Raw genomic sequence first — 25,618 nt, forward strand, 5'->3', positions numbered from 1 at the left:
CACTAGAATTCAGAAGATTGAAACCTATCCAGTGGTGAAAACCCAATAGAGTGGATGTGGACAGGATGTTTCCTATGGTGGAAGACCAGAGGACACAGCCTCAGAATAGAGGGGCGTCCTTTTAGAACAGAGATGCGAGGAACTAATCTGGCCAGAGAGTGGTGAATCTGAACTGTTTGCTATAGGCAGCTGTGTAGGCCATGTCTTTATGTATATTTAAGGCAGAGGTTGATAGATTCTTGATTGGTCAGGGCATGAAGTGATTTAGGGAGAAGGTAGGAGATTGGGGTTGAGAGGAAAATTGGATCAGCCTTGATGAAATGGCGGAGCAGACTCAATGGGCCAAGTGGCCTAATTCTGCTCCTATACCTTATGGTCTTATGGGTTTTTGCATGGGAACTTGTCTCATGATTTAGTTGAGTTTCTTGAAGGTACTAAAGAGGATTAATGAAGGCAGGGTGAAAGGTGTTGTGCATGGGGAGAAGGCGGTAGAATGGGTTGAAAGGGATAGATAAAACAATCAGCCATGGTGAAATAGTGGAGCAGACTATGTGCCGAATGAACTAATTCTCCTGTGTCTTGTGGTCTTATGATTTTGCATGGATTTTAGCAAGGCTTTTAACAAGGTCCTGGTTGGCAGGCTGGTCAGTAAAGTTAGATAACAGAGGATTCAGAGTGAGTTAATCAATTGGTACTCAGTTGAGTTGGTAGGAGTCAGAGGGTAGTATTGAATTCTTGTTTTCCAAATTGATGTGCTGCTGGGTGTATTGTTGTGTGTCGTATGTATTAATGATTTGGGTGAGAATGCAGTTGGCATTATTAGTTTGCTGATGACACCAAAATTGGAGTGTGGTGAAGAAGATTAAGTTTACAAGCAGGGTCTAGGTTGACTGGGAAAGTGAGCCAAGGAACAGTGGACGGTGCGAACTGTTTACCCATAACGCTTACTTTGGGTAAAGAACATTAGGGTGAAAACATTTTTCAAAAATTCATTGTTCTATTTATTTTTACACTATGACATTGCAAAGAATAATCAACAATTGCCTTGATTAATTCCTATCTTTGGCACTTAAAATGTCCCAGACACCCCAGACCACTTGAATATATTTTCAATCACATGCAGAATGGTATTGACTAGGAACCATATTTCTCGCCCATAGCATTGATCCAAATTTATGCAAAGTGTTAGACAACACTTATTTGCTCCATGCCATTGAATGTGTAATTCTAATTATTTTTATATCACTGAGTCATTTCTTAATGGTGCCTTGTTAGTCTTTGTTCTCTGTTCTGTTTCTAGCTTCTAATCCATCTCTCAATCTTTTTCTTTGAGGTTCTGTCTTGGCACAGTTTCATTTTTCATTTCCTATTACTATTTATTTTTAATCATTATTTCATTGTTGGCTTGAGTGTTTATCACATTATGTATTAACATTGTTGCAAATCAGCAGTCAAAGTAGATATTGACTGTTGTCATTGCATCTCGTTAGAGTAGTTAAGTGGCAAAATCATACAACAATATCTCAACCACTGGCCGCTGCTTTGGTAACCAGTCTTCAATGAAAGGTTTTGAGAACTGGCTGTATGTTGGTAAAGAGTTACATAAAAACAATTATTCTTAGACCGGTACTGTAAAGTTTATTTTGGAGGAAAATTACAGCCCTCTATTGAATTCATTATCAACATGATAGTGGGTTGGGCTGCAATCAACCAGAGTGGATCTGATTTAGATGACCACCTGATTCAGCTTCAGAATTTGTTCAAGCTTTTCCATTAAAATTATTGCTGCATCTATTTTGAGTGCTTCAGATGGTTTGTAATATAGTGCCAATGATTTTTGAGTATCATACCCCAGTATTCATCTGGCTGTAGAATTAATTACCACTGTGCAGCTTAAATTCATTTTCCCCCAATATTAGCCTAATCAGTATTGCAGTCTGCTTATCTGTTTGAAAATGAACATAGATTGTTATGCAGGTTTTTTTGAATGGACTTGTATGTTTTTAGAATACTCATTGCAAGTTTGATAAAGCTACCATTTATGAGATAAGGAGGGAATTTACTATTGTTACGTACCCCGTAACTGGGTCACTTACCAGCAAAGATAGAGAGGTCCGTTGAAGTCTGATGGTACTATTTTTAACGGTATTTATTGATAAAAATACACAAAAATAATATCAATGCAAACATACATATAATATACGTCGTCAATACTAAATCTAAAAGTGCGGGTATAATAATAATCAATACGAAATAGCTCTATCGTTGTCTAGGGGATAATGTATTGTCCGATGGAAATATAAAAGTCACTTTAGTTCATTCAAGCTGCAGCTTTTGGTTGGAGAGAGAGATTGATTAAAACTTGCCCATTCCTTATATGATGTCGATCCTTCGAGAGTTGTTGGGGCTGATTTCTCCTTTAGCTAAGCCACCATCCGTGGTAGGGCCTCAATCCCGGGGCAACGGGAAAGGACACACGTGGGCCCTCCACCGGCTATCACTATTAAACGCTGTCACAGAACTTCTAGCGTTTCTCCTGGTGCGTGTGTCAAGGGCTGTTCCCCAGACCCTCTTTTATCCTGACTCACAGGGTCTCAGATGTCAATCAGGTTGGAATGATGCCACCCCACAACCAGCCCACGTTGCCTGAGGGCTTCCATGAAGTACAGTACTCAATACACAATTCAGTCTCCAAGAGACAACGACCTCTTCCGTGGCTTGTATCGCTGGGGCCAGGACATTCCAAACATCTCTGTCTCATTTCCGGGGTCTCCTGACCTGACTTAATAGCGATCTTGCGATTCTCAAAAAGGGGGGGGGGGTGCACAGGCGTAACACTATCAAAATCTGACCATGTTTTTTTCAACATTACCCTTTTTAAGAAATAAATCTGTGTAATGCTTTCAAAAATACTTAATGTTTCTATTTCAAAGTTTGCAGGAGCTTCTAATGATTATCTCTTCCTTTTGAAAATGCAAGAGACTTATCGCACAATAGTTTCTGGGCCCTTATGGTACAGCTTATTAGGCATTAGCTTGACTTTTCTGCAGCTAACTTCTATGGCTACCCACAGTGTAGGGCAATCTCTTCACAACTGCAAAAAGAAAAGCAGGATTCTCAATGGAGATGGCACGATTTCCTGATATCTGTAATGGGCTGCTGCTTCCATGGATGTTGGGCTTTTTACTGTTGCCTAAATAAACTGCCTTTGATTGTTTGATATGATTGCATGGGATTAACATTTGGAAATAGACACTATCAGTAGGTCACTCAGTGGTTGGATCGACCTTGCCTTCGAGCCTTTAATAAATCACAAGGGACAAAATGCTGCTAATAGAGATTGAGGCAGATAATGCATTGGAGATGGCGGAGAGAAACCAGAAGGATAATACAACTGAAAATATATAAAGCTACCAGGGGTGAGAGAATGGGAGGGGTAAATTCATACTAATGGCTTAATGGTAAACTAAAGCCACCATCAGGTCAGATTCATTAGTTGCTGACATGGATGTGCAGACAGACTCGTTTTGTACAAATGTGAACAGCAGCATGACAGTAAGCTGCTGTGTCATTGAGATGGAGGATGGGAACAGAGCACAAAACCGATATGTTCTCTGCTTGATATGTTTTCAGTATTTTCCTGATTAGTACAAAATATTGTAATTTCATGGAGACTGCATGCTGCTCTTTGCTTTCACCTTTGCCACCAATAAAAATGGACTGAACCTAATACTTTTATTTAAATACATGTATTCAGCTTCCATGTACTTTAGTTTGAAGCAGGGACATCTTTCTGAAAAAGTCTTTCATTTGTTCCTTTATCGTTTCTCTTTTAAACATACCCGTCTGCAGCTCTCTGGCTTTGTCCAAACCTTTCTGTACCAGGAATCACTGCAATCAATAGCCCGTAACTTCCCTTTTGGAGCTGAGCTCTGAAACCGCCTATGAGACGTGGCATTTTTGTGGTATGAACTGAAGTCTCAAAAGGTGCAGGTTGGTGGTGGCATGGTGTATACGGGCTGAATTGTGGTGGTGGGGCCCAGTCTGAGAGTAAGGAAAGAGCCAGTGTTTGACCAATTTAAGCACCGGGCCAGATTGAAAAGGTTAGGGTGTCAGAGGCAGAGGTGAGGGATGGGCTGGTGGTGTTTGCTCTGCACTGAACTGAGGCTGTGGCCTGTGACTAACGTGCTGCTGGACTGGCTGCAATGATGACTGTGAGATCACTTTCATGAACGTTAGTTCTGAATGTTATTTGCTTACTTTTTATTGTTTGCACAATTTGTTCTTTTATCACATTGGATGCTTGACAGTCTTTTGGATATCTTTCTTTTGTGGCTGCCTCTAAGGAGATGAATCTCAAGGTTGTATATAGTGCACATTATGATAATAAATGTACTTTGAGCTTTGAACTTCGAATATGAGGTTAAGCCATTTCTTAATACTTATCGATATAACCTCAATTGTGGAGATTTTAAAAAACACTTGCCTAGTTCCTATTGCTCCTAAAACCCTTTCTAACCAGCTGCCATAAATTGAGGAATACCAGGGGCAAAAATTTAAAATGGAGCAACTTCAAAGATGCTGAAGGAACCAGGTGCTGAAAGATGGGTCGGATAGCTTCAATGGAGAGAATTAGACAGTCATCATCTCAGGTTGAACCCCTACATTTCTAACACCAACAGTCTATTGTTTATCCATGTTATAAACAAACATGGAGGGCAGGACTTTAATTTCTGAAACTTCACACAGTAATTGGCTAATTTTTTGTCATTGTGCAATTCTGGACCTGACCTGCTATACTGAACACACCCCAGCGGCATGGTTTCTAGATCAAGTGGGGGTGAACAAATGGATTCCCTGTATCTGACCAATACTTGACACGTCCTGAGTGATGATAGGCCTTGGGTATTATATCCTGAGTCATGAGTCCCAGAACGTTTGCTTGCTGGCTTCCATAGGTCATGACAGGCTCTTTAAGCCTCTGAAGAGGAATTTTAAAAAGTATTAGGATTTATTTATTATTTTTCACAAATGATTCATAGACATGGGATTAAAAACTTTAACCAAAAAGTAAATAAATTATTTCCCTTAGTTTGCCTTTTTTAACAGGGCAAGCTGAAAAATACATCACAGTTCAACAAATGCACCACAATTCCATCAGTGAACTCTGTGATGGTGCATCTAATCTTCAGGATGTCTTGGATGTGCAAATTTTAAAAATCGTACCTTTTAATATTTTATATTTGCTAGTACTTAATTATTTATATCTATTTGAATCATTGTTAAAACTCTAACATAAAAATGGGATGTTGTTAAGTACCAATGGGCCTTCAGCCATTTGAGTGAGGAATACACAACATTTACTGCCTGCCTTATCTCATGGGATACGTCTTGGGAGTCGTAGCTCACTTGGGCCTCCACATCCTTAAATTTCTGGTCTGAACAGTTGAGTCTAGGAAGCAGATCCACCTGTGATGGTCTGACTCCAAAACCACTTACTCCTGTAACTGCTTTCTCAATGGCTTGATCAGTGTTTCATTGACACTTGTAAGAAGAATTTGCATTCTCATGGGAGGGATTGTAATACAGAGGAGTATCATATTTTTTAGGCTCCCAATGATGGCATCAAACTCTTGATCAGCCACTCAATACTAACTGGCTTCTGCTTTTTCTTGATGTGCAGAGAAGCATCCACTGTGTCATTGTGACATTTCCTGTCCTATATCATCTTCTGAGGGAGCCAGAGAAATTATGGGCTGTTTTATGGTCATTTATAACTTAATAGACTGAGTGAAAAGCTTCATTTTATTAATAGTGACTGGAATCAAGCACCCTTTTGGACATTAAAAACAAGATGTTAATTGAAATCTGCTTTAGCACTCTAGTGCATGCCTTACAAGTATAAGGTTTCTCTGTTCTGTTCTGTATTTTTAAAATTCTATTTGCCCTTGAGCTTGGGACTATTTAAAATAGAAGAATCGGTAATGTATAAACTCATTTTGAGGCTAATTGCAGTTCAAGTTCCAGAACAAATGTACCTGTATTTGGGATAAGGTGTCTGGCTATGCTGACTCGCTCCAGTGAATGATCAGTAATCATCAAATTTTACCCTGGAAATAAATGATCTCTTTTAAGATCTCCATGAAAAGGCTGAATTAACTCTTAAGTCATGTTTATTACCCTGTTAGTGCATTGACAATTGTAGAACTAAAATTATGAAAGGTTGCACAATTTCTTAATATTTAAATTTGCTGTTGATTATGGTTGTATAGAATTTTGTACCATTATACATATAAAATGGCAATTATATAGTTTGCTGACGGTTTTAAATGATTCAACTGTAATTTAAACCAAGGAGTCAAATGTTGATACATTTTGAGAGCAGCAAACGGTATTTGCTGATGTCACTTTATCCTGAAATTAAATTATCATATGAGCTCTTAAACAACAACAAAACACAAGAGATTCTGCAGATGCTGAAAATCCAAAGCAGCATACACAAGATGCTGGAGGAACTCAGCAGGTCAGGCAGATATCTATGGAAATGAAGGAAGAGTCGACATTTTGGGCTGAGATCCTTCAGAACACAGTTCGAAATGTCAACTGTGTTAATTGTTATAAAAGAACAATCCTATTAAGCTTTTCTGCAAGATGTGTTGAACCTGTCTGCAGAAGATAAACCTATCATTCCAGATGAGATGTTGGTTTAGTGGGTGTGAATCTGCTTGCATAGCTGCCAAGCTTTTGCACGGTGAAAGATCGGAATTATTTTTACCATTGTGCTTTGAATGTGTCGGGAATAAAATCCTTGGTACAGGTTGTCTTTTGGAGTGCATCTGATAGTCCAGCTTCTTTTGCATGAGTTTCTATATTTTAAACATTCTATCAGTTTAATATTATGTTTAAAAAAATCCTCAATTATTTTAATTTGAAAGAGCATGGAATAAATGATCCAGTAATAAAATGAATGTGATTTTACCTTTAAAAAGTTCTGACGAAATAGATGTGCAACATTGTCTATATTTGTTTTATAACAAAAAAAGCCCCACTCTGAGCTGAATTGAGTGAGCGTTACAATCTCTAGAAGTTTCTATGGAGTTTTGCAATTTGATGAGACACAGTTGCCTGGTTGTACAGAATAAAAGGGTCAGATTTTCGTTGCTAAAATCAGCTCTCATGTTAGGTCTTGTTCTAGCTGCTCATCCGGATGTAACTCTGGTTTGACCGACAAGGAATTATTCATTTTGCTAGTACAATGATATAAATTATATTTTAAAAATCCAATAAAGTAAGCTAGGGGAAAATTATGGCAGAGTATAACCTTTGACTTAAAATCTTCCAAGTTTTTCATTTATTAGATTCTACTTTGAAAATAGCATGAAGTGTTTCTGTTAACCGTACTAAGTACTTGGTTACATAATTAGTAACTAATATGCAGATCCTCATTAAGAAAATACTAAGTTGCTTCAGCTTTATAGTTACTGTGGTATGTGCAATAATGCAAAATCATCCAGTGTTTTATGATATTACAAACTGAATTTTGACTTTTTATAGTGTCACAAAAATGAGCATCTTTGAATGCATGCCAGCTTGCTGTACACTGATTTTTCAGACTAAAAGCAAGGGAGCTCAGTCAAATTCTCGTAACAATATAGCATGTTCCATATTGTGCTTATGTGGCTAGTGACTATTAACGTTACTGTATTTCTCACCTGCAGTTGGCCAACAGTTAACAAAGGCACACAGTGATATTGGTGCCTGCATAAATGGCGGATGCTGACCAGTTGTGCCGCTGGGTGAGGGTAGATAGAAAATGTTACATCTCCTCTCCATGCTTCATGACATATGGCAGTAAAAGCTGCTAGTTTAAGAAAATAGCTTCACATCTGTGATTAAACTGCATTTCCCAGCGTTGCTTCCTTCTGCAGCCACATATACCTCATTAACAAAACATGACAGCTAAAAGGATTATTAGCCTGATTTCAAGGCAGGATGTCGGAAGTCATCAAAAATTCCCATTATCATAAATTGCAGTGGGCCAAGGGAGGAGATAAAAGGTTGAATCATCTTTCTTTGCTGTCACCCCCCCTCTATTCCCCACCCTTCTGTCTTCCCTGCCTTCCCCTACCTAAAACTGATATTGGTACAGTCCTCTAACAATAAAAAATCTCTGTGTAACCCTAAAACCATAGCACTGATCAGAGCAACCAGCTTTGGACGGCTGAGGTTTAGGAATTCACAGTTTGAAATACTATGGAAAGGGTGAACTGCAGTGCACGCATTTGAAATCGACTCAGCTGATTGTCAGCTCCCTAGACACTCAGCTGCTGGTTAATTATGCTCTCGTACTGTTGACTGTATCAACAGTTCTATGAATCTTGATGCCTTTTTGCTGTACAAAGGGAGCTACAGCAAGGAGATAAGCATTAGGCAGCATCAGAAAATGATCGGGAGCATCATGAATGCTAGAGTGGCCTTGATATGCATCAGTTCTTTTATTAAGTAGAGTACTGGCACATATCTGGCAGAGCAAATTCCATCAGGTACGCCTTTTGAACCCACATCAGGTCTGTCAAAATACAGGGATTTTCTCCAGGTAAGGAAACAGATTTTGAAATTCATTTTAGTCTTGCGGTGGCCATGTAAGACCCAACATATAATAAATTTGGGGTGGGGTCATGCTACGCCTAATAGTCAAAAGCTTCGTGTCATAACGGTCTGCTAATCAGTTGCCATTTTCGATTGTTCTGTTTCAAGGAGAGTGCTGTGCAGTAAGTATAAAGAGCTATGGTATTTTAGTATTGCAAATATGTAACTTTTTGTAGTTTGTCTATTGGAGCTGTTCATTTTGTTGCATATGGAAAGTCATTTAATGCAATTCTTTGTCCAGATTTTATGACTGTGGAAATGGTAGCTGTACAGATGCTGGACCAGTGGCATTCTTTTTCATTTTCTCCAACTGATCTTTATTTTTAACCATCTAGACTTGTTTTCATTTAACATCTTCTCATGATTGTTATACAATTATTAAATCGTATAAATGACTCGAGCTGCTAATGCTATCTTTGCCTCCTATATCTTGGTCTTTTGTTTCCTATTTTCTAGTACTGAACTATTTTCTTCTCGTCTAGAATATTAAAAAAAACCTGGCCAGGATGACAATGGTATTTTGAAAATCTCTCTCAATAGTTCTAGTTTTGCCTTTTTGGTGAAATTTCAAGTCAAATTCCTTCATAAAATGCATTGTTTTACTTTGGTTGTCAAATTGCAGTAATGTTGAAGGGTCAAATTGATTTTTAATGCTTTGAACAAAATGTCATGTAAAATATTTTTACTTTTCTGCTATTATATTCAGATATACATGTAAATGCCATTTAATTATCAGCAGGAAATACTGAAATTTGATCCATTGCCACTTTGTGTTTAGCTTGATACAAATGTGGTTTTCTGTGTTGCCATTACTATATTAGACTGAAAAATGCTTATTAAAGCTTGCAACTAACTACTTGTATTTTTCTCAGTACAATTAAACTGATTTATTCGTGTTATGCTCCTCTTATTTCAGAGGAAGCATCCATTCAAAGATATTCTAATTATCCATTGTTTCAAAAGGTTTATATCTGAAAGGATGGGTGTGTCAACTAACTGCGTCATATGGAGCTTGTTTGCTGTCTGAAACAATTTCTACATTTTGCTTCTAGCATATTCAAAAGACGATTAGAACTTCAATGGAAAATTATTTGGAAAATTGCACTCTCAAGTGTAAATCCACAGTGGAATGACTATAATATTCAAATTACTTTGGAGAGGTATACCACAGATGGAATCGACTCACATTATTTTAATAGTATGCTTAAAATGTTCTGAATTTCAATGTATTTTTTAAAACCACTGCTTTTTACACTACATAAAAACTTAGAAATTGGCAATCGCAAGAATTAGAGTGCAATGTCAAGGCAGAAGTCATTGTCCATGGACTTCTGAGATGGGGTGGGGTTATTTGAATGATTGCTGCACCATTGTGCACACTCTGCATAGAGTATGGGACCAAATGAAAACAGGTTTGCAGTTCGGAGGTGAGAAATGACAAGGACGATAAACTAATTAGCAATTCTTTTTCACCTGTCATTTTCAGTGATGTTGCTATACAGCTTAGGGAGCATTAGAGAAGCCTGCAGGGGGAGACTAGCGGGAAGCCGCAATTTCACAAATTTTTCCATTAACTTTTCCTATTCCTGTCAGAATGGCAGTTATTGGGGTTTGTGCCAAAGAGGCGGCAATTTGAGGAAATATACTGTACTGTCTAAAGAGTATATTTGCAATTTTAAATGAGTGAGTTCACTGTCATTAGATCAATGCGCAATTGAATCTCTAGTTGTAGGCTATGCCATAAACCTCTTAACGGTGATTAACAGGGTGTAGTTTCAGATGATGCAAATTGTATCTGCCGCACAAAGTTTTAAAAATATCTGTAGGAAAATACTTCCAGCTGGTTGGTTACATTCAACGGATTCCATTTATCTAATTTTCCTGTTTTTTTCCCCCCAATTAAGAAGACAGTGCAATATATTTAGTGGTGAATTTTGGTGTGATAGAATTATAAAGAATATTTTTCTATATCCTGTAGGGTTTTCTGAAGAATGAACGTGATAATGCGTTGTTATCAGCCATTGAAGAATCCAGAAGAAGGGTAGGTGAAATTTTCGATTCTATTACTGTCTCTTAACAATAACAGATTGCAAAATACTACTTTGTTGGAATCATATGTATAGTCTATTCACAATAAAATGGCAATTTCGTTTTTTTTCCATTATAATGACTGAGTTTAGAAATACTTGATATAACATTGTTCGAGGAAACTTGGCATTGATTTACTCTTGAATAAGGATGCTGAGTTATTTTCATTTTGCAGATTGAGATGTATTCATGGTGTGCGTGCATTGTGCAGTAATTACAAAACATCTTTATCAGTTCTCTACATAGTCCTAGATGACTTATCTCTCTGCTGAAGAGCTGGAAATAGAGCTCCCTTGGTGCATTGTGAATCAACGTCAATTCAGCGCATCTGCACTGATGTTAAAGCTATCGCAACAACCAAACCAGGCCGCAATTTGACCAGCTGCTTCTCTTGAAGGGTAGCTGAACAGCAACATTTTAATGTTAACTACACAATGCACATTCTGTGGAAGCCATTAATATTTAAAAAGAAAACAAGTCCAGCAAGCCAAGAAAACAATTAACTCTGTGATGCTGATCTGAGAAAAGACAAAAGAGCAGAGCACCAGGGTTTGTTGAAAGATGGGTGCCAATTTTCTAGTATTTTCATTTGCATAACTGTAAAATCACGTCAGATTTGGCAAGTAAATAAAAATTATTTTTTTTATAAATGTATTCTTTCTGAAGAACTGATGCAGCAGGAATTCATTTATTCAACTGTGAAACTCGAGTTGAATTTTGATCTGGAAGATTTTGTTTTTCCATAGAAGGTTGAAGTAGTTTTTTAGAGTTTTAAAGAAAAATCTTTAAAGGCCTCATTTACAACTTGGAGCTGAATATGCTAAAAACAAAATCTTTTCCATATTCTCCTTTTTCTGTAACTGACTTCTGATTACTATGTGCTTGCTGGCCTCTTGAATCCCAACCAAGTCATTTTGTTGGAATTTTTGTGGTATGTTTATACAGAGGAGGCTTTGAGCAATTGGGCAACATAATAGCCAAATGCAGTATTTTCCTTACAAAACCCAGAGCAAGTATGCAAGTGTACTTCCCAGCAGGTGTCACCAGTGAGCTATCAGAAGAAAAAAAATCCTGTCCAGTGATCTATCTTAACCAGAAATCTGTCTTTAGTTACTTGTGGCACACAGGAGTATGTATGGTATTTGGTCTGTGTTAATTACAACAAAGCATTCAGTGAATTTACTTGTGGATTTATAACTAATTTTTCCTACAAGCAATGGCATATTTTTGAAATAATCATGAGTTTTTGTATTGGATATCAAGTTATTTGTTTAATATTGGCACCACATTGACATTATCCTTGCTGAAATAATTTCTCAGCATTTTTTCTTATGCCAACTCAAACCAACCAGTTCATTCCACCATTCACAAAATGCTGGTGGAACGCAGCAGGCCAGGCAGCATCTATAGGAAGAAGCGCTGTTGACGTTTCGGGCCGAGACCCTTCGTCAGGACTTGGCCCAAAACGTCGACAGCGCTTCTCCCTATAGATGCTGCCTGGCCTGCTGCATTCCTCCGGCATTTTGAGTGTGTTGCTTGAATTTCCAGCATCTGCAGATTTCCTCGTGTTTGGTTTTCATTTCTCCATTGCATGGCAGCAGTGAAACATGAAATAAAATATAATTTTTCTGAGAGCAAAGCACAAAATTCTGAAGGTATTCAGCAGGTCAGGTGGCATCTATGAAGAACAATAAAGAGTCAATGTTTTGGGCAGAGACGTTTCACCAGGACTGGAAAGGGAAGGGGAAGAAACCAGAGAAAGGATTACAAGCTGGCAAGTGATAGGTGAAACCATAAGGAGAAATCTCTTGTCACTATTTCTCAGAAACACCTAACACAGACTTGCAAAAAAGAATTTTATTTGAATAACTCACAACTGTTAGCTGGAGTTAAAATAAGTGCATCTTCAGCATTGGAAGTGTTAAATTACTGAATAAATGTTTGAACAGTGATCTGGAAGTTTTTTGAAAAACGAAGTATAATCAACTCCGCTCTTTGTTTTCCTGTTACAATAACACTGACACAAACAGTCATGGCTCATATTTAATACATGGTCGTCCGTGGAATTGTACAGAAGCAAGAGTCACCACCCCCCCAATGCAGAGGAAGGAAAAAAAAATCAATTATTAAATATTATTACAGTTGGCTTTGGCAGCATTTACTCTGACCATGGATGAAGGTGATAGAAGAATGGAAAAAAACCTGACATTTCCATGCTTCAGTTCCCAGGCTATTTGTATGACTCAAGTGCATACAAATGAATGACCTGCAGTAATTTGCTAGAGTAATCCAGGAAACCAATGACCTATGATGCTTTCTTGTTTTAGTCCTGAAAGATAAATGAAAATTTCCACGGTTGATTGAGTAAAAATTTATCAGTGTGGTTTCCAAATAATTAAGAAGTTGGCCCTCCATTGGAAGTGGATGGAATATGCTTGATAATGCAAGAGAATTTACAGTAGTGTCCCTGATCATCTGAGTATCTATGTCCAACTGCTCGCACCTATTAGTTTTGTCCCTATTCATGAAATTGAGTGAGTAAGCCACTCAGCCAAGTTTTTCCCAAAAAGCTGTAAATCAGCTGCTTTGTAAGTGCTGCGGTGGCCTACTGAAGTATCATATCTGCACTCCGGTGGGAAATGTTGGTGTTTTGAAGTTCAAACAACACACACAAAGTGCTGGTGGAACGCAGCAGGCCAGGCAGCATCTATAAGGAGAAGAAGCACTGTCGACGTTTCGAGCCCAGACCCTTCGTCAGGACTTTCCAGCATCTGCAGATTTCCTCGTGTTTTGAAGTTACCCACTTGACCATTGTAGAACGTTAGGCATCTGTGATAATCTTAATAGAATTTCTTTTCCTGATAGGCACAAAATCTAATATGTTCATAAATATTCCATCTAAATGTTAACTATTCAATTCTAAGCATCCTTTTTAAAATGATTTGAAATTAGCATTTTCCTGTACCAACAGTTATTTTTGTTTGGCTGCTCTATAATTGGCTAATGATGCTCTCCCTAGGTAGTGAAATGTGTGGACAAAATGATAATTTGAGGAAAGGTTATGCTGGTTTTAATTCAGTGTTTATGATGCATGTTTTTGCTATTTTAATGTGTTTGGCAGTACCAATGACTCATTTTACAGGTAAGAATACAGCTAACTTTATATTTTACTGATGTTACCAAATTTTCACCTTGTTTTGAATGTATCCCAAAGGATGTGTGATTTAAATGACTGGTCTCGTTAATGTATATAAAGGGTCAGAGAACAATGATATTAGCAATCTCAGTGGTACTCATGGGGTAACAGGATCACCCACTGCTCTGAGAGAATCCTGAATGTCAACCAAGAAAGACCCTTTTGCAAGCTGAAGTATTGTTGATATTTCACTGATTGAATTGTTGCATTAATTTGCAGGAGAAAGGTGTTGTTTCTCTGTGAATTCCCTCTCACTATTTCTAACGTCGTTCCATTCTATTCAGCAAAACCCAATTTGCTCAAAACTCTGGCTTGTTAAAATTGTGCACCTTACACTAAGCTTGTGAGGGGGAATAAACAGATTCTTTGGCCAACAATTTTTGTTGAGGGAGCAATGAGCTTTGTATTTTGAGCTTGAACTGCACCCATTCAGAGTTCGACAAAAAGATGGTATTTTCACCCTGATCGCAGAGAGAACTTTAAACACCAATGCTTCATAGCTGATTTTTTTTCAGAGCTTGAACAGCAGCTGATCAATAAAAATAAGGCAGGGGCAAGTGAAGCTGTCCTTGTTGAACTTGGGGCAGTGTTAGAGTGGGGAGAGTTTTGTCTTTGGCTATTCCTATTCTTACTGTCTTTGGCTTTTTATTCACCCAGTGCTTCAAGCTGCAGCTCCTCAGAGAAAGTGTTAAAAGATTTGGAGCTGCAACTCGATGACCTTTGGCTCATTAGGGAAACTAAGGAGGTGGCAGATAGGAGCTACACGGAGTAGTCACCCCTAGGCTGCAGGAGGCAGGTAAATGTGTGACTGTCAAGAGAGGGAAGAGAAATAGGCAGCTGGTACACAGTGCCACTGCGGCCGTTCCCTTCAATAACATTTTGGAATCTGTTGGGGATGATTGAGGAAGCTGCAGCAACCGGGGCTCTGGCACTGTGGTTCAGAAGGGAAAGGTGTGATGAGAGATTCCATAGTTGGAGGAGTAGACAGAAGAGTCTGTGGACACGATAGAGACACCCAGATAGTATGTTGTCTTCCAGGTGCCAAGGTCAGAGAAATCTCGGATCATGTCTCTGACATTTTGAATGGGGAGGGTGAGTAGCCAGGTATCTTGGTACGCATTGGTACCAGTGACATAGGAAGGAAAAGAGGGGTCCTAAAGAGAGAATTTAGAGAGCTAGATAGAACAGGGTAACAATCTCTGGATTGCTGCCTGTGTCACATGCCAGTGAGGGCAAGAATAGGATGATTTGGCAGATGAAGGCATGGCTGAGAAATTGGTGCAGAGGGCAGAGTTTCAGATCTATAGATCACTGGGAACTCCTCTGGGGAAGGTGTGACCTGTACTAAAGGATGGGCTACACCTAAACCCAAAGGGGACCAATATCTTTGCAAGTAGTTTTGCTAGAGCTGTTGGGAGGGTTTAAATTAATTTGCCTGGGGGCTGGGAACTGGAGTGATAGAGTTGAGGATAGGATTGTTCCTTTATAAGCAGAGGTAGTGTATACTGTCTGGAATGACAGGCGAATAATAGGGCAAAATTGCAGTCAGTGGGTTGCAGTGTTATGGGGGGACAAAATTGAAGAGGGTGGCAAATCCATCTATATAATACTATAACTCTCATGCTGTCTGTCTGTTGGTGACCTGCAATTAGCGCGAATGGTGCATTACAGCGGCACTTTTTTTGGCTAAGTTGACTTAAAATGTGCTAACTTACAGAATGCAGGCTAAGTTTAGGGTCATATATTCTTATAAAATTGCTCGTTCGCCAAAATCAACAGGCTGGCTTTCACCCAAGAGCCGATCTGCCATCATGGAAATCGGGATGCGACATCATGACACATACACACGGCCAGCCTCAGCAACGACACCAACCAGAGCAAAAGGGCAGGGCAAGGTAGCTCTGTTTCGAGCAGTCACATATCACCATCAGCATGTGCAGGATTGGGACAGATCTAATTGCCACCCATCAATAAGAGATCATTAAATCTTATTGTAATAACATACTTTAAATATTTTTATTAGTTTCTGCATAGAGGAATACAGAGTACAAGAAGGTATATATTATAAGCCAAAAAAAAGTACCAAAACATTGTATTAAAAATACAGTAACAGTCACAATGCCCTGTATTCATAAAAATTAAATTAAATCATAATATTGAAATATAAAACAATTGGTATACAGAAAAAAATCTAAACCCACTACCAAAGTCGGAGCTGTTAGGAAAAGCAAGAAAAAAGGCAAGGGAAAATCCTTATATAATAAAATATATTATTAGCCACCATCTGTACTTTTACAACAAATCAAAAGGTTTTGTAAGTGACTCAAAAATGGTCCTCAGAATGTCTAAAAGTCTTGACTAGATTCAAAAACTGAACATCGAATCTTCTCTAAATTTAAGCATGACATAACATCCCGTAACCCATAATGACGTACTTCGAGACGCACATCAAACCCTTTGCTGCAGTCAAAGGACAGCAGTGACTATATCACGTCCATTTAGGAGAGCACCAACCACATCATCAAGAATAATCAGCTTCCTTTGGTATTACTGCTTCGTATCTTACATCCAGCATTAGGGTAAAAAAAATATGGTCACCCTAATTATGCTGCGTGGAAAGAGAAGGGGGATGCCAAACGGCATTGGGAAGCGGCAAGGAGAGGGAGAGAACAAGAATCGGATGAGGTCAGGGCCGCACCACTCCAGGATCAAAGAGTCAGGACAAAAAAGATGAGAGAAGAAGAGACAGATGAGGAGAGGCATGCATGTCTCCAAAATGACAACAACTGGCACAGGAGGAGGAGAGAGGAAGAGACAAAGGAGCTGAGAAATGCACGTCTCCAAGATCAGAGACAAAGAACAAACAGCAGAAGAGCTGAAGAGATGGCACATGAAAGAACTGCACATCTCCAGAATGACGACGAGAGGCACAAGGGTGGCAGATCAACCAGAAATTATGCCATCAGAAATGTCCTTCATTAAACGAGGAGGAGCTGCATTTGCCTTGTTACGCATCTTTCTTCTTTAATAAACTGGTTTTTATTCTTCAATTTCCAAAGCAAAGCAATACCAATGGCATTAAGGAAAATTTAATGTTCATTCTGGTCACGTCAGACTGCACTACCTTCCTCTCAAAGGGTGCCCCAATGGGTCAACCCATTGTCTAGTACAGGACTGAAGGTGATATATTTGAAAGTGTGTAGTATACAAAATAAGGTAAATGATCTGCTGCAGTTAGAGATTGGCAGGTGTGATGTTGTGGGTATCATGGAGTCATGGCTGAAAGATGATTATAGTTGGGAGCTTAATATTCAAGGATGCACAAAAGATATCAAAATGACAGGCAGGTAGGAAGAGGAGGAGGTTTGGCTCTGTTGTTTTTTTAAAAATAAGAAATCTTTAGAAAGTGGTGACACAGTTGAAAATTAATATTTAAGACTTTTGAAATAATACTGAAAATATCTTTCCAATAATTTTGTAAACAAGGACAAGACCAGAACATATGAGTCAATGAAGCAACATCAGAATGACATCTATCGCAGGTTGAGTTAAGATGAGAATAAAATCAAGCCAGTTTATCCTTAGACATATGAGCTCTATGTACAACCTTAAATTGTATTAGGGCATGTTTAGCACAAATAGAGGACGAATTTACCAATAATAAAATTTTTTCCCTTTGCTCAGTAGATATAGGACAATGCAACTCTTTTTGCCATTCTTTCTTAATTTTTTCTGATACATCTAACTGTAAGTTCATGATCATCTTATAAATGATGGCTACTAAACCCTTTTGATAAGGATTAAGGGCTAAAATTCATTCTGTAATGTCCAATGGACATTCTTTCGAAAAAGACTATAACTCATTATACAAAAAATTTCTAACTTGCAAATATCTAAAAAAAAAGTGTCTTAGGTAAATTATATTTATTTATATTATTAATATAATTATTAATATTAAATATAAATTATATTTATTTACTGCAATTTTCGGTTTACCAATGACGGATAATAATCGTTTATCTGCTTCATCTCAATGAATGATTGCATTTGTTACATTAATGGCTAGAAGATCTATTTTATTGAATTGGAAAGAAATTAATCCTCCAACTGTATTTCAGTGGTTTTCTCAAACTATTTCTTGTTTGAGTTTAGAAAAAATTAGAAGTGTGGATTTTGAACCTTCAGTTAAATTTGAAGAAACTTGACCTTTTATTCAACATTTTCACATGAGTTGAATTGTCTTTTCCTAAACCTTACTTATATTATCCTTAATCAATTGGATGGAGGTTCGGAGTTATTGGCACTACTGTATATGTACTTAATATTATTCAATGGCCCATGTTGGTTAGTGTTTTTTTTTGCTTTTTTTTCTCTCTTTTTTTGGGGGGGTTTTTCTTTTTTTCTCTCTTTTTACTTCTTTGTTCATTAATGTTCTGGGTTTGAGAGGTTATATATTTTTATTATTACATATCTGAATGTCTATTTAAACTATTAATTATGTACTCTCAAACATTTTGTATTCATGTTTCATTTATGTTTGTTTAAAACTAATAAAAAGATCTAAAAAGAAAGAAAGTGGTGACACAGGAGTGGAAGATGTAGAATCCTTGTGGATTGAGTTAAGAATTTGCAAGGGTAAGAGGACCCTGATGGGAATTATTTGCAGGTCTCCTAACAGTAGCCAGGATGTGGTCTGCAGATTACAGTGAGAGATTTTAAAAAAGCACGTCAAAAAGGGAATGTTACATTCGTCATAGATTTCAATATGCAGATATATTGGGAAAGTAAAGTTGCTGCTGGATCCCAAGTGAGAATTTGTAGAGCGTCTTGTGGTTGAGCCCACTAGGGGATTTGCAATTCTGAATTGGATGTTGTGTAATGAACCAGATATGATTAAGAAGCTCAAGGTAATGGAACCCTTGGGAAACAGTGATCATAATATGATAGAATTCACCCTAAAATTAAGAGGAATAAGCTAAAGTCAGATGTATCAGTATTACAGTGGAGTAAAGGGAATTACACAGGCATGAGAGAAGAGCTAGTCGAAGTTGATTGAAAGGGAACACTAGCAAGGATGACAGCAGAGCAACAATGGCTGGAGTTTCTGAGAGCAATTTGGAAGGCACAGGATAAATGCATCTCAAAGAAGTAGTAGTATTCTAAGGCAGGATGGCACAATCGTGGCAGACAAGGGAAGTCAAAGCCAACATAAAAGCAAAATCAAGGGCATACGCTGAAGCAAAAAGTAGTGGGAGGTTAGAGGATTGGGAAATGTTTAAAAACCAACAGAAAGCAACAAATAGAAACATAAAGAGGGAAAATATGAAATAGGAATGTAAGCTAGCTGTAACATAAATGACAGCAAATGTTTTTTCGGATATAAAGAGTGAAAGAGAAGCAAGAGTAGATATCGGACAGCTGGAGTGGTGGTAACAGTGGACAAGGAAATGGTGGACAAACTGAATATTTTTCATCAATCTTCACTATGGAAGACACTAGTAGTGTGCCGGAAGTTTGAGAGTGTCAAGGGGCAGAAGAGTGTGCAGTTGCTGTTACGAGGGAGATGGTGCTTAAGGCATCTTTGCAGGTTGAGTCTGTGTTAAGGAAGGTGAATTAGCATTCATTTGAAGAGATCTAGAATATAAAAGCAGGGATGTAATGCTGAGGCTGTATAAGGGACTGGTGAGGCCTCATGTGGAGTATTGTGAGCAGTTTTGGGCCGCTTATTTTAGAAAGGATGTGCTGACATTGGAGAGTGTTCAAAGGAGGTTCATAATGATGATCCCAGGAAGGAAAGCAGTGATTGAAGGCCCTGGACCTGTACTCGCTGGGAATTAGAAGAATGGGGTGGGGTGAGGGGAATTCTCATTGAAACCTTTCGAATATTGAAAGGCCTAGGTACAGTAGATGTGAAGAGGATGTTTCTGTTGTTGGGGGGGGGGGGTGTTTGAGGGGTAGGAGAGTCTTGGACCAGAGGGCACAGCCTCAAAACAGAGGGATATCCATTAAAACAGAGAAGGAGGTATTTCTTTAACCAGAAGGTGGTGAATCTGTGGAATTTGCTGCCACTGTCATTGGGTGCATTTAAGTCAGAGGTTGATAGGTTCTTGATTAGTCAGGGCATGAGAGATCATGGGGAGAAGCCATGAGAATGGTGTTGAGAGGGAAATGGATCTGCCATGATGAAATGGCAGAGCAGACTTGATAGGCCAAATGGCCTAATTCCACTCCTATGTCTTGTGGTCTATTTTGTACTGAGGTCAGTTAATCATGGATGCAAAACTTAATTTATTGTTTAATTATTATTCATTTGACAGCACCCTGAACAATAAACATATTTTATTATTGTACAGGTTGAGTAACCCTTATCTGAAACATTTGCTGACAGAAGTGTTTTGGATATTTTTGGAAGATATAATGAGATAGCTTGAAATCGATATCATTCCTGAATGATGTGCTCTGAATTACTCTGAATTTATGTGCTACCAGTAAGCAGTTTTCATCTTAACGCTTGTTCATCATACATACTCAATTAACAGTAAAAATTATTACATACCATTAGTATAATGTACAGGGAAACAAAATTCTGTAACCAGCTTGATGAATATTCACAATTAACTTCAATTTTCAGTTTGTCATGAGAGATCTATGCGTGTCATGATCAGCAAGCCGTTAAGTGGCATATGTTCACTCTACTGACAAATCCACTCTTTCAGTACACAATAAAGATTTTAATTTTTTGCTTTATGCAGTACTTTTCCATCTTTTCATCAACTGCTGTTCATTGCATATGTTACATAACTTCTCAGAATAGTCTGTGATGCACAGAGACCTGTGGATCTCTTGGGAACCTTCCCAGCACCTTGTGGAATTTTCCATTCGTGACGTCATGTTAGTACTCAAAAAAAACTTTGAATTTCGGTGCTTTACGGATTTTAGAATTTCAGGTAAGGGGTATGCATCCTGCAATTGGATCCGATTTGTAGAAGCTACTTAATGTGTTTTAATTTGATAATTTTCAAAAGAATATAATTATTCCAGTCTGTCTCGTAGCTCAACCGTGTTGTAGGAAACTGGTTCTTCAGCTGATGCTCACCTTATAATCAGCACAACACTGAAATGTGCACAAATCTGAGCTGAAAATATAATTTTAATGAGCTTTGGTGTCTTAAAGCTGTAACTCTTGTTGTAACATGTATAACTTCGGTCATTGAGGTGATAATTCTTTTATGGATCATTTAGTTAGAAGGTGCTTCTCAGTACTAGTTATAGGAGTAATGTTTGGGATCTTATAACAATCCAAAATCTCTGCTGACTGCCATAGTACATTAAAATGTACTATGAAAATAAAAGTTATTCTTGACAAATCTTCTGGCAATGAGAACAGTGTACTGTGGGTGGGGTTCTTATTGCCTATCATAGAGTGATTTGGTAACTTCACTGTCCAAGCCATTTGGGTCCTAAAAGATGTAACAATCAGACTCAATAGTAAGTAGTGAGCAAGGCAACTTGGGGCATCAATCTACATCGAGCAAATGCACCTATTCATGAACCTGTTGGTAGAAATGATTACCATACAGTCCTATGGAGACACAGTCCTGTCTTCTCATGAGACGCCTTGCATCTACAACCAAGCTAAATATGATAGATTCAGAACAGATGTGGCAAATGAAATATAGAGATCTATGGCATGCTGTGAACTATCAACAAGCAGAACTGTATTCCATCAGAATCGGTGGCTACATGGCACAACTTAATCATCATTCCACCATTATTATCAAGCCAACAGGGTTTGGATTAATGAGGAGTGCATAGAGACCTACCAGGACTTTACTAGTCATACGTAAAAATATGTTGCTAACCTGTCAATGCTAAACCGCAAGCCTGCTGAATAGCAAAAACAATATGGGGCACACAGAGCTAAGCAACCTCACAGCCGTTAAATCAGGTGAAAGTGCTGCCATATCTGGTCATGAGTAATGGTCAACAAATAAGCAGCTATTGGGAGAGGGAGGCTTCATTGATAATACTCACCTCAACAGTGGCAGGGTCCAACATCAGGGTATGAAGACAAGGCAGAAGCATTCTCAGCAATATGATGGAAAGGTATGATTCAGCTCAGCTCACTGCTACACATGATATCAAGAGAAGTAGCTGAGTCCATTGGGCAGACCAAAGGCTATGGGTCCAGGTAACACAAGTTAAAAATTTGAACTTTAGTACCAGCCATTTCTCTAGCCAAGTGTTCCAGTGCAGTCACAACACTGGAATGTGAATAATTGCCAGTGATAGAAGGTGTCATTGACGGTACTGTCGAGCACTATTTCTCCAATAACCTGCTTGCTGATGACCTCTTCTGGTTTCATCAGGATATCTTGGCTTCGCAGCTCATCACAGCCATGGTCTGAGAGTGAACTAAAGGGTGACATCTATTGTTGAAGTGCGGGTCAAGGTGGCATTCAGGTTGTTGTGGCAACAGAAACTGATGAAGCTGAAATCAGTGTGGAGCAAGGAGGAAAACATCAGTCCTTGAATCATCGTCGATGATCTCCAGTCTTACATCTGAGCTCTGTTTGTGAGATAACCTTCTGCATAAATAAATTATGGTTGTTAGAAGCCAATTACTGCTGTCAGAGTCTATCCTGGCAGGAGTTCTTCATTTCTCTGTCAAAAGCCGAATTATCAGCTTCATCAGTGAGCTTCCTTCCATGAAAAGATTAAAAGTGGAGTTGTTTTCAAATGATTGCAATGTTCAGTTTTATTGGAATCTTTCTACAGATGAAGTCGATTGTATCAGATTGCAGCAAGCTCTAGGCGACATTTGAGCATGGGTTGACAAGTATTTGCTGCACAAACGTGCCAAGCAGTGACTATCTATGTATAAGAGTGATCTACAATCACTTTTGATTCTCAATATTATTTTCATCAAGTTCACAACTATTAACATCCTGACATGTTCACCATTAATTAGAAGCTCATTTAGACCAGTCATAAATACCATGGTTGATGGGAGGAGTGGAAATGAGAGCAGAAATGTTGGAAATTATGGAGGATAATTTTAATCTGAAGTCCACTGTCTTAAATCTTCAGTCACAATTATAGAGCATGGAGTAATACAGCACTGTAACAGAATGGAACAACTTGTTCTGTTGTCCTTGTTATCTTAGATTCAGTGCATTTATCAGAAGGAAAACACCTCTATGACTTATTAGAATGAAACCAGAGTGATCTAACAACCTGTATCTAAATATCTCAACTTGCCAGTTCTACTCATCAGGTATTCCCGATTGGTACCCTGGCAATGGTCGTTTCTGAGTGTTTGGCAGTCTGATTGAAGAATGTTCCTTAATTCCTTGTATACTTGTTTTTTAAAGCTATCCACTCATTGTCCATGGCTGGATGTTGGGAAGTGTCCTTGCAAAGTCTAGGTTGCTCCCCTTCAGTTAATTATTACATCTCTGCTTAAGCACCACATCTTGTAGCTCTGAAGTAAATGTATCTCATAGGCAGGGCTACAGAATTCTCCCGGAATCATTATCAGTGAACAAGATAGCTCTGATCATTTCTTAACATTGTGAGAAGCAAGCTAAAAAGCAGTTAAGAATAGGGAGGGAGGCACTTTTAACCCTTGCCTTAAAAGCACAGAAGTAGGCCCATTAGACCAACTGGTCTGTGCTGACTAAGATGCCTACCCAATCTAGTCCCATTTGCCTGCATTTGGCTCTATATATGTTGCCGCAGAAGTTCCTATTAAATCTAATTCCTCACCTTAAACTTATTCCTCTATTTCTTGATTTCAAAGGTTCAATTTAGTGTCAGAGAAATATATACAATATACATCCTGAAATGCTTTTTCTTTGCAAACATCCACAAAAACAGAGAAGTGCCCCAAAGAATAAACAGATAAACATAAAAACCCCAAGGTCCCCTCTTTCCTGCACGTAAGCAGCAGCAAGCAACAATCCCCAGTAAGCATTGGCACCACCACTGAGCACTCAGCGTGAGCAAAGCAATAGCAAAGACACAGACTTGCAGTTACACCAAGGATTTCGTATTTCAATCATCATTCGATATACCACAGGTTCTCTCTCTCCCTAATAAGGGAGAAGAAGGTATCACTATTCTTTCCCCAACGAGCAGGGAGACAACTTGCTGGTTTACGATATCAGAAGTCCATTACGTCTCTTTTTCTCGAGCTCTGCGCCTGAAGATTGCCAAGATCCAGGGTCTTTGAGCCTATGGCAGATATCCCCACTCCCCCAACGACACACAGGTCTCCTGCCATGACACCGACCCTTGATTCAGAGCCCTGAGATCTTAGGCTTCCAAGTTCGAGTCAAGCTTTCAGGCCGAACCCTTGGCGTGCCAGTCCCGAAACCCCGAGAATGGGTCCCATTCCCACAAAGAACTGAAGTCAGTGTGTAACTCCAGGTCAGGGTCTTCGAAAGGACCCTGAAAGGGAAAAATAAAGATATTAAAAATGGAAATAGAGCTGTTACTGAAGTTGCAAGCAAAAGAGTTGCCATTTAGCACCATCGTAACTTCGCTTCGCCTCTTTCCTCAACATTGCATTCACCCTATTTATGCCCCTCATGATTTTATTGATGAAAGTGGTGACTAATGGATCCTTTAATCAGTGCAGAATATATGGAGTCTAATGGAATAGGTGCTGAGCATAAGGGGAATCTTTTTCTTCTTTTCAATGGGAGCAGAGTGGGTGAGAGCATGAATAGGTGTGATTATGAACCCTGTCATAATGGTAGTAGAGAGAGTATGCTGAGGAAAAACAAATTTGCAGTGGTAGTGTGGAAAGTGACATTGTCAGAGCAGAAGCAATAGTTTTGAATTGAGCTCTGATTTTGCAGCTGCCTCAGATTATTTTGACACTGCAGTTTTCTAATCTGAATAGATTGTATTAGCAATGAAGAAATGTAAATGGCACAGCATGTTCCTACTTAACTCTGCTTGATAAAGCCTTAGCTTTTTTTTTTGAATTACTTATTTTTAATGTTCAGTTCAGCAGACCTTCTGAGAACATAAGAAGTTGTAAATCTATTGTATTTGAGTTGTTTGAGTGCTTTTAGGGATCTAACTATGAAACCCGTGAAGATCAACTAAGAAAAAGAATTGATAACGTAACCTGTGAGATATTTTTCTCTTATTAAATGGTCAAAAAACAGCATGTTCTGTGACATTTTTAGATGCCATTGCCAAAATGATCTAATCAGTTTTAGCTAAACAATATAATCAGACACTGCATAAGTGAATGAAGACTCAACACAAAAAAAGCGACTAATAATTGGACTAAATATCTATTTATTCTTGGGTGTAAGCCTGCTACCAGACAAAATTTAGGTCAGTAGGCATTGCCAAGTTAATTAAGATACTGTACTGGTAGACCATGTTCAGACCATAGTTGTGATTTGAATTTTGGCCTTTGTCATGTTGAGCCAATCAAAGTAAAATGTGAAAGGGCACAGACATCGATATAACCTGTGGAATATTATAAATGGTTTGATGGCTCTTTCCTTAAGTTAGTCCATCAAATAATTTGAAAGATAATGGAAATACTAATGCGTTCTATTAGTCTCTCAATGGGATATCACATTGAAAATCTAACATTTTGCATGGAAATAAAAAAGACATTTAGTTTATCAGATACGTGGGAACTTGCTACAGGTTGAG

General features: G+C 38.4%; 1 protein-coding gene across 7 annotated transcripts in view; it reads left to right on the top strand.

The window, feature by feature from the left end:
* nup93 (nucleoporin 93) overlaps window positions 1–25,618 on the top strand; it is a 180,020-nt gene that overhangs the window by 81,127 nt on the left and 73,275 nt on the right. For 5 of the 7 annotated variants that reach the window (XM_059992664.1, XM_059992667.1, XM_059992666.1 and 2 more), the window contains one exon: window positions 10,628–10,690. In XM_059992664.1, the coding sequence (XP_059848647.1) occupies window positions 10,628–10,690 (63 nt within the window). Of the gene's footprint in view, window positions 1–8,225; window positions 8,597–8,752; window positions 8,772–10,627; window positions 10,691–25,618 lie in introns of those variants that run through there. The other 2 variants (XM_059992668.1, XM_059992670.1) reach the window with 2 other exon arrangements.

The sequence above is a fragment of the Hypanus sabinus genome, chromosome 17 (genome assembly GCF_030144855.1).
Source record: "Hypanus sabinus isolate sHypSab1 chromosome 17, sHypSab1.hap1, whole genome shotgun sequence".
Classification (NCBI taxonomy): domain Eukaryota; kingdom Metazoa; phylum Chordata; class Chondrichthyes; order Myliobatiformes; family Dasyatidae; genus Hypanus; species Hypanus sabinus.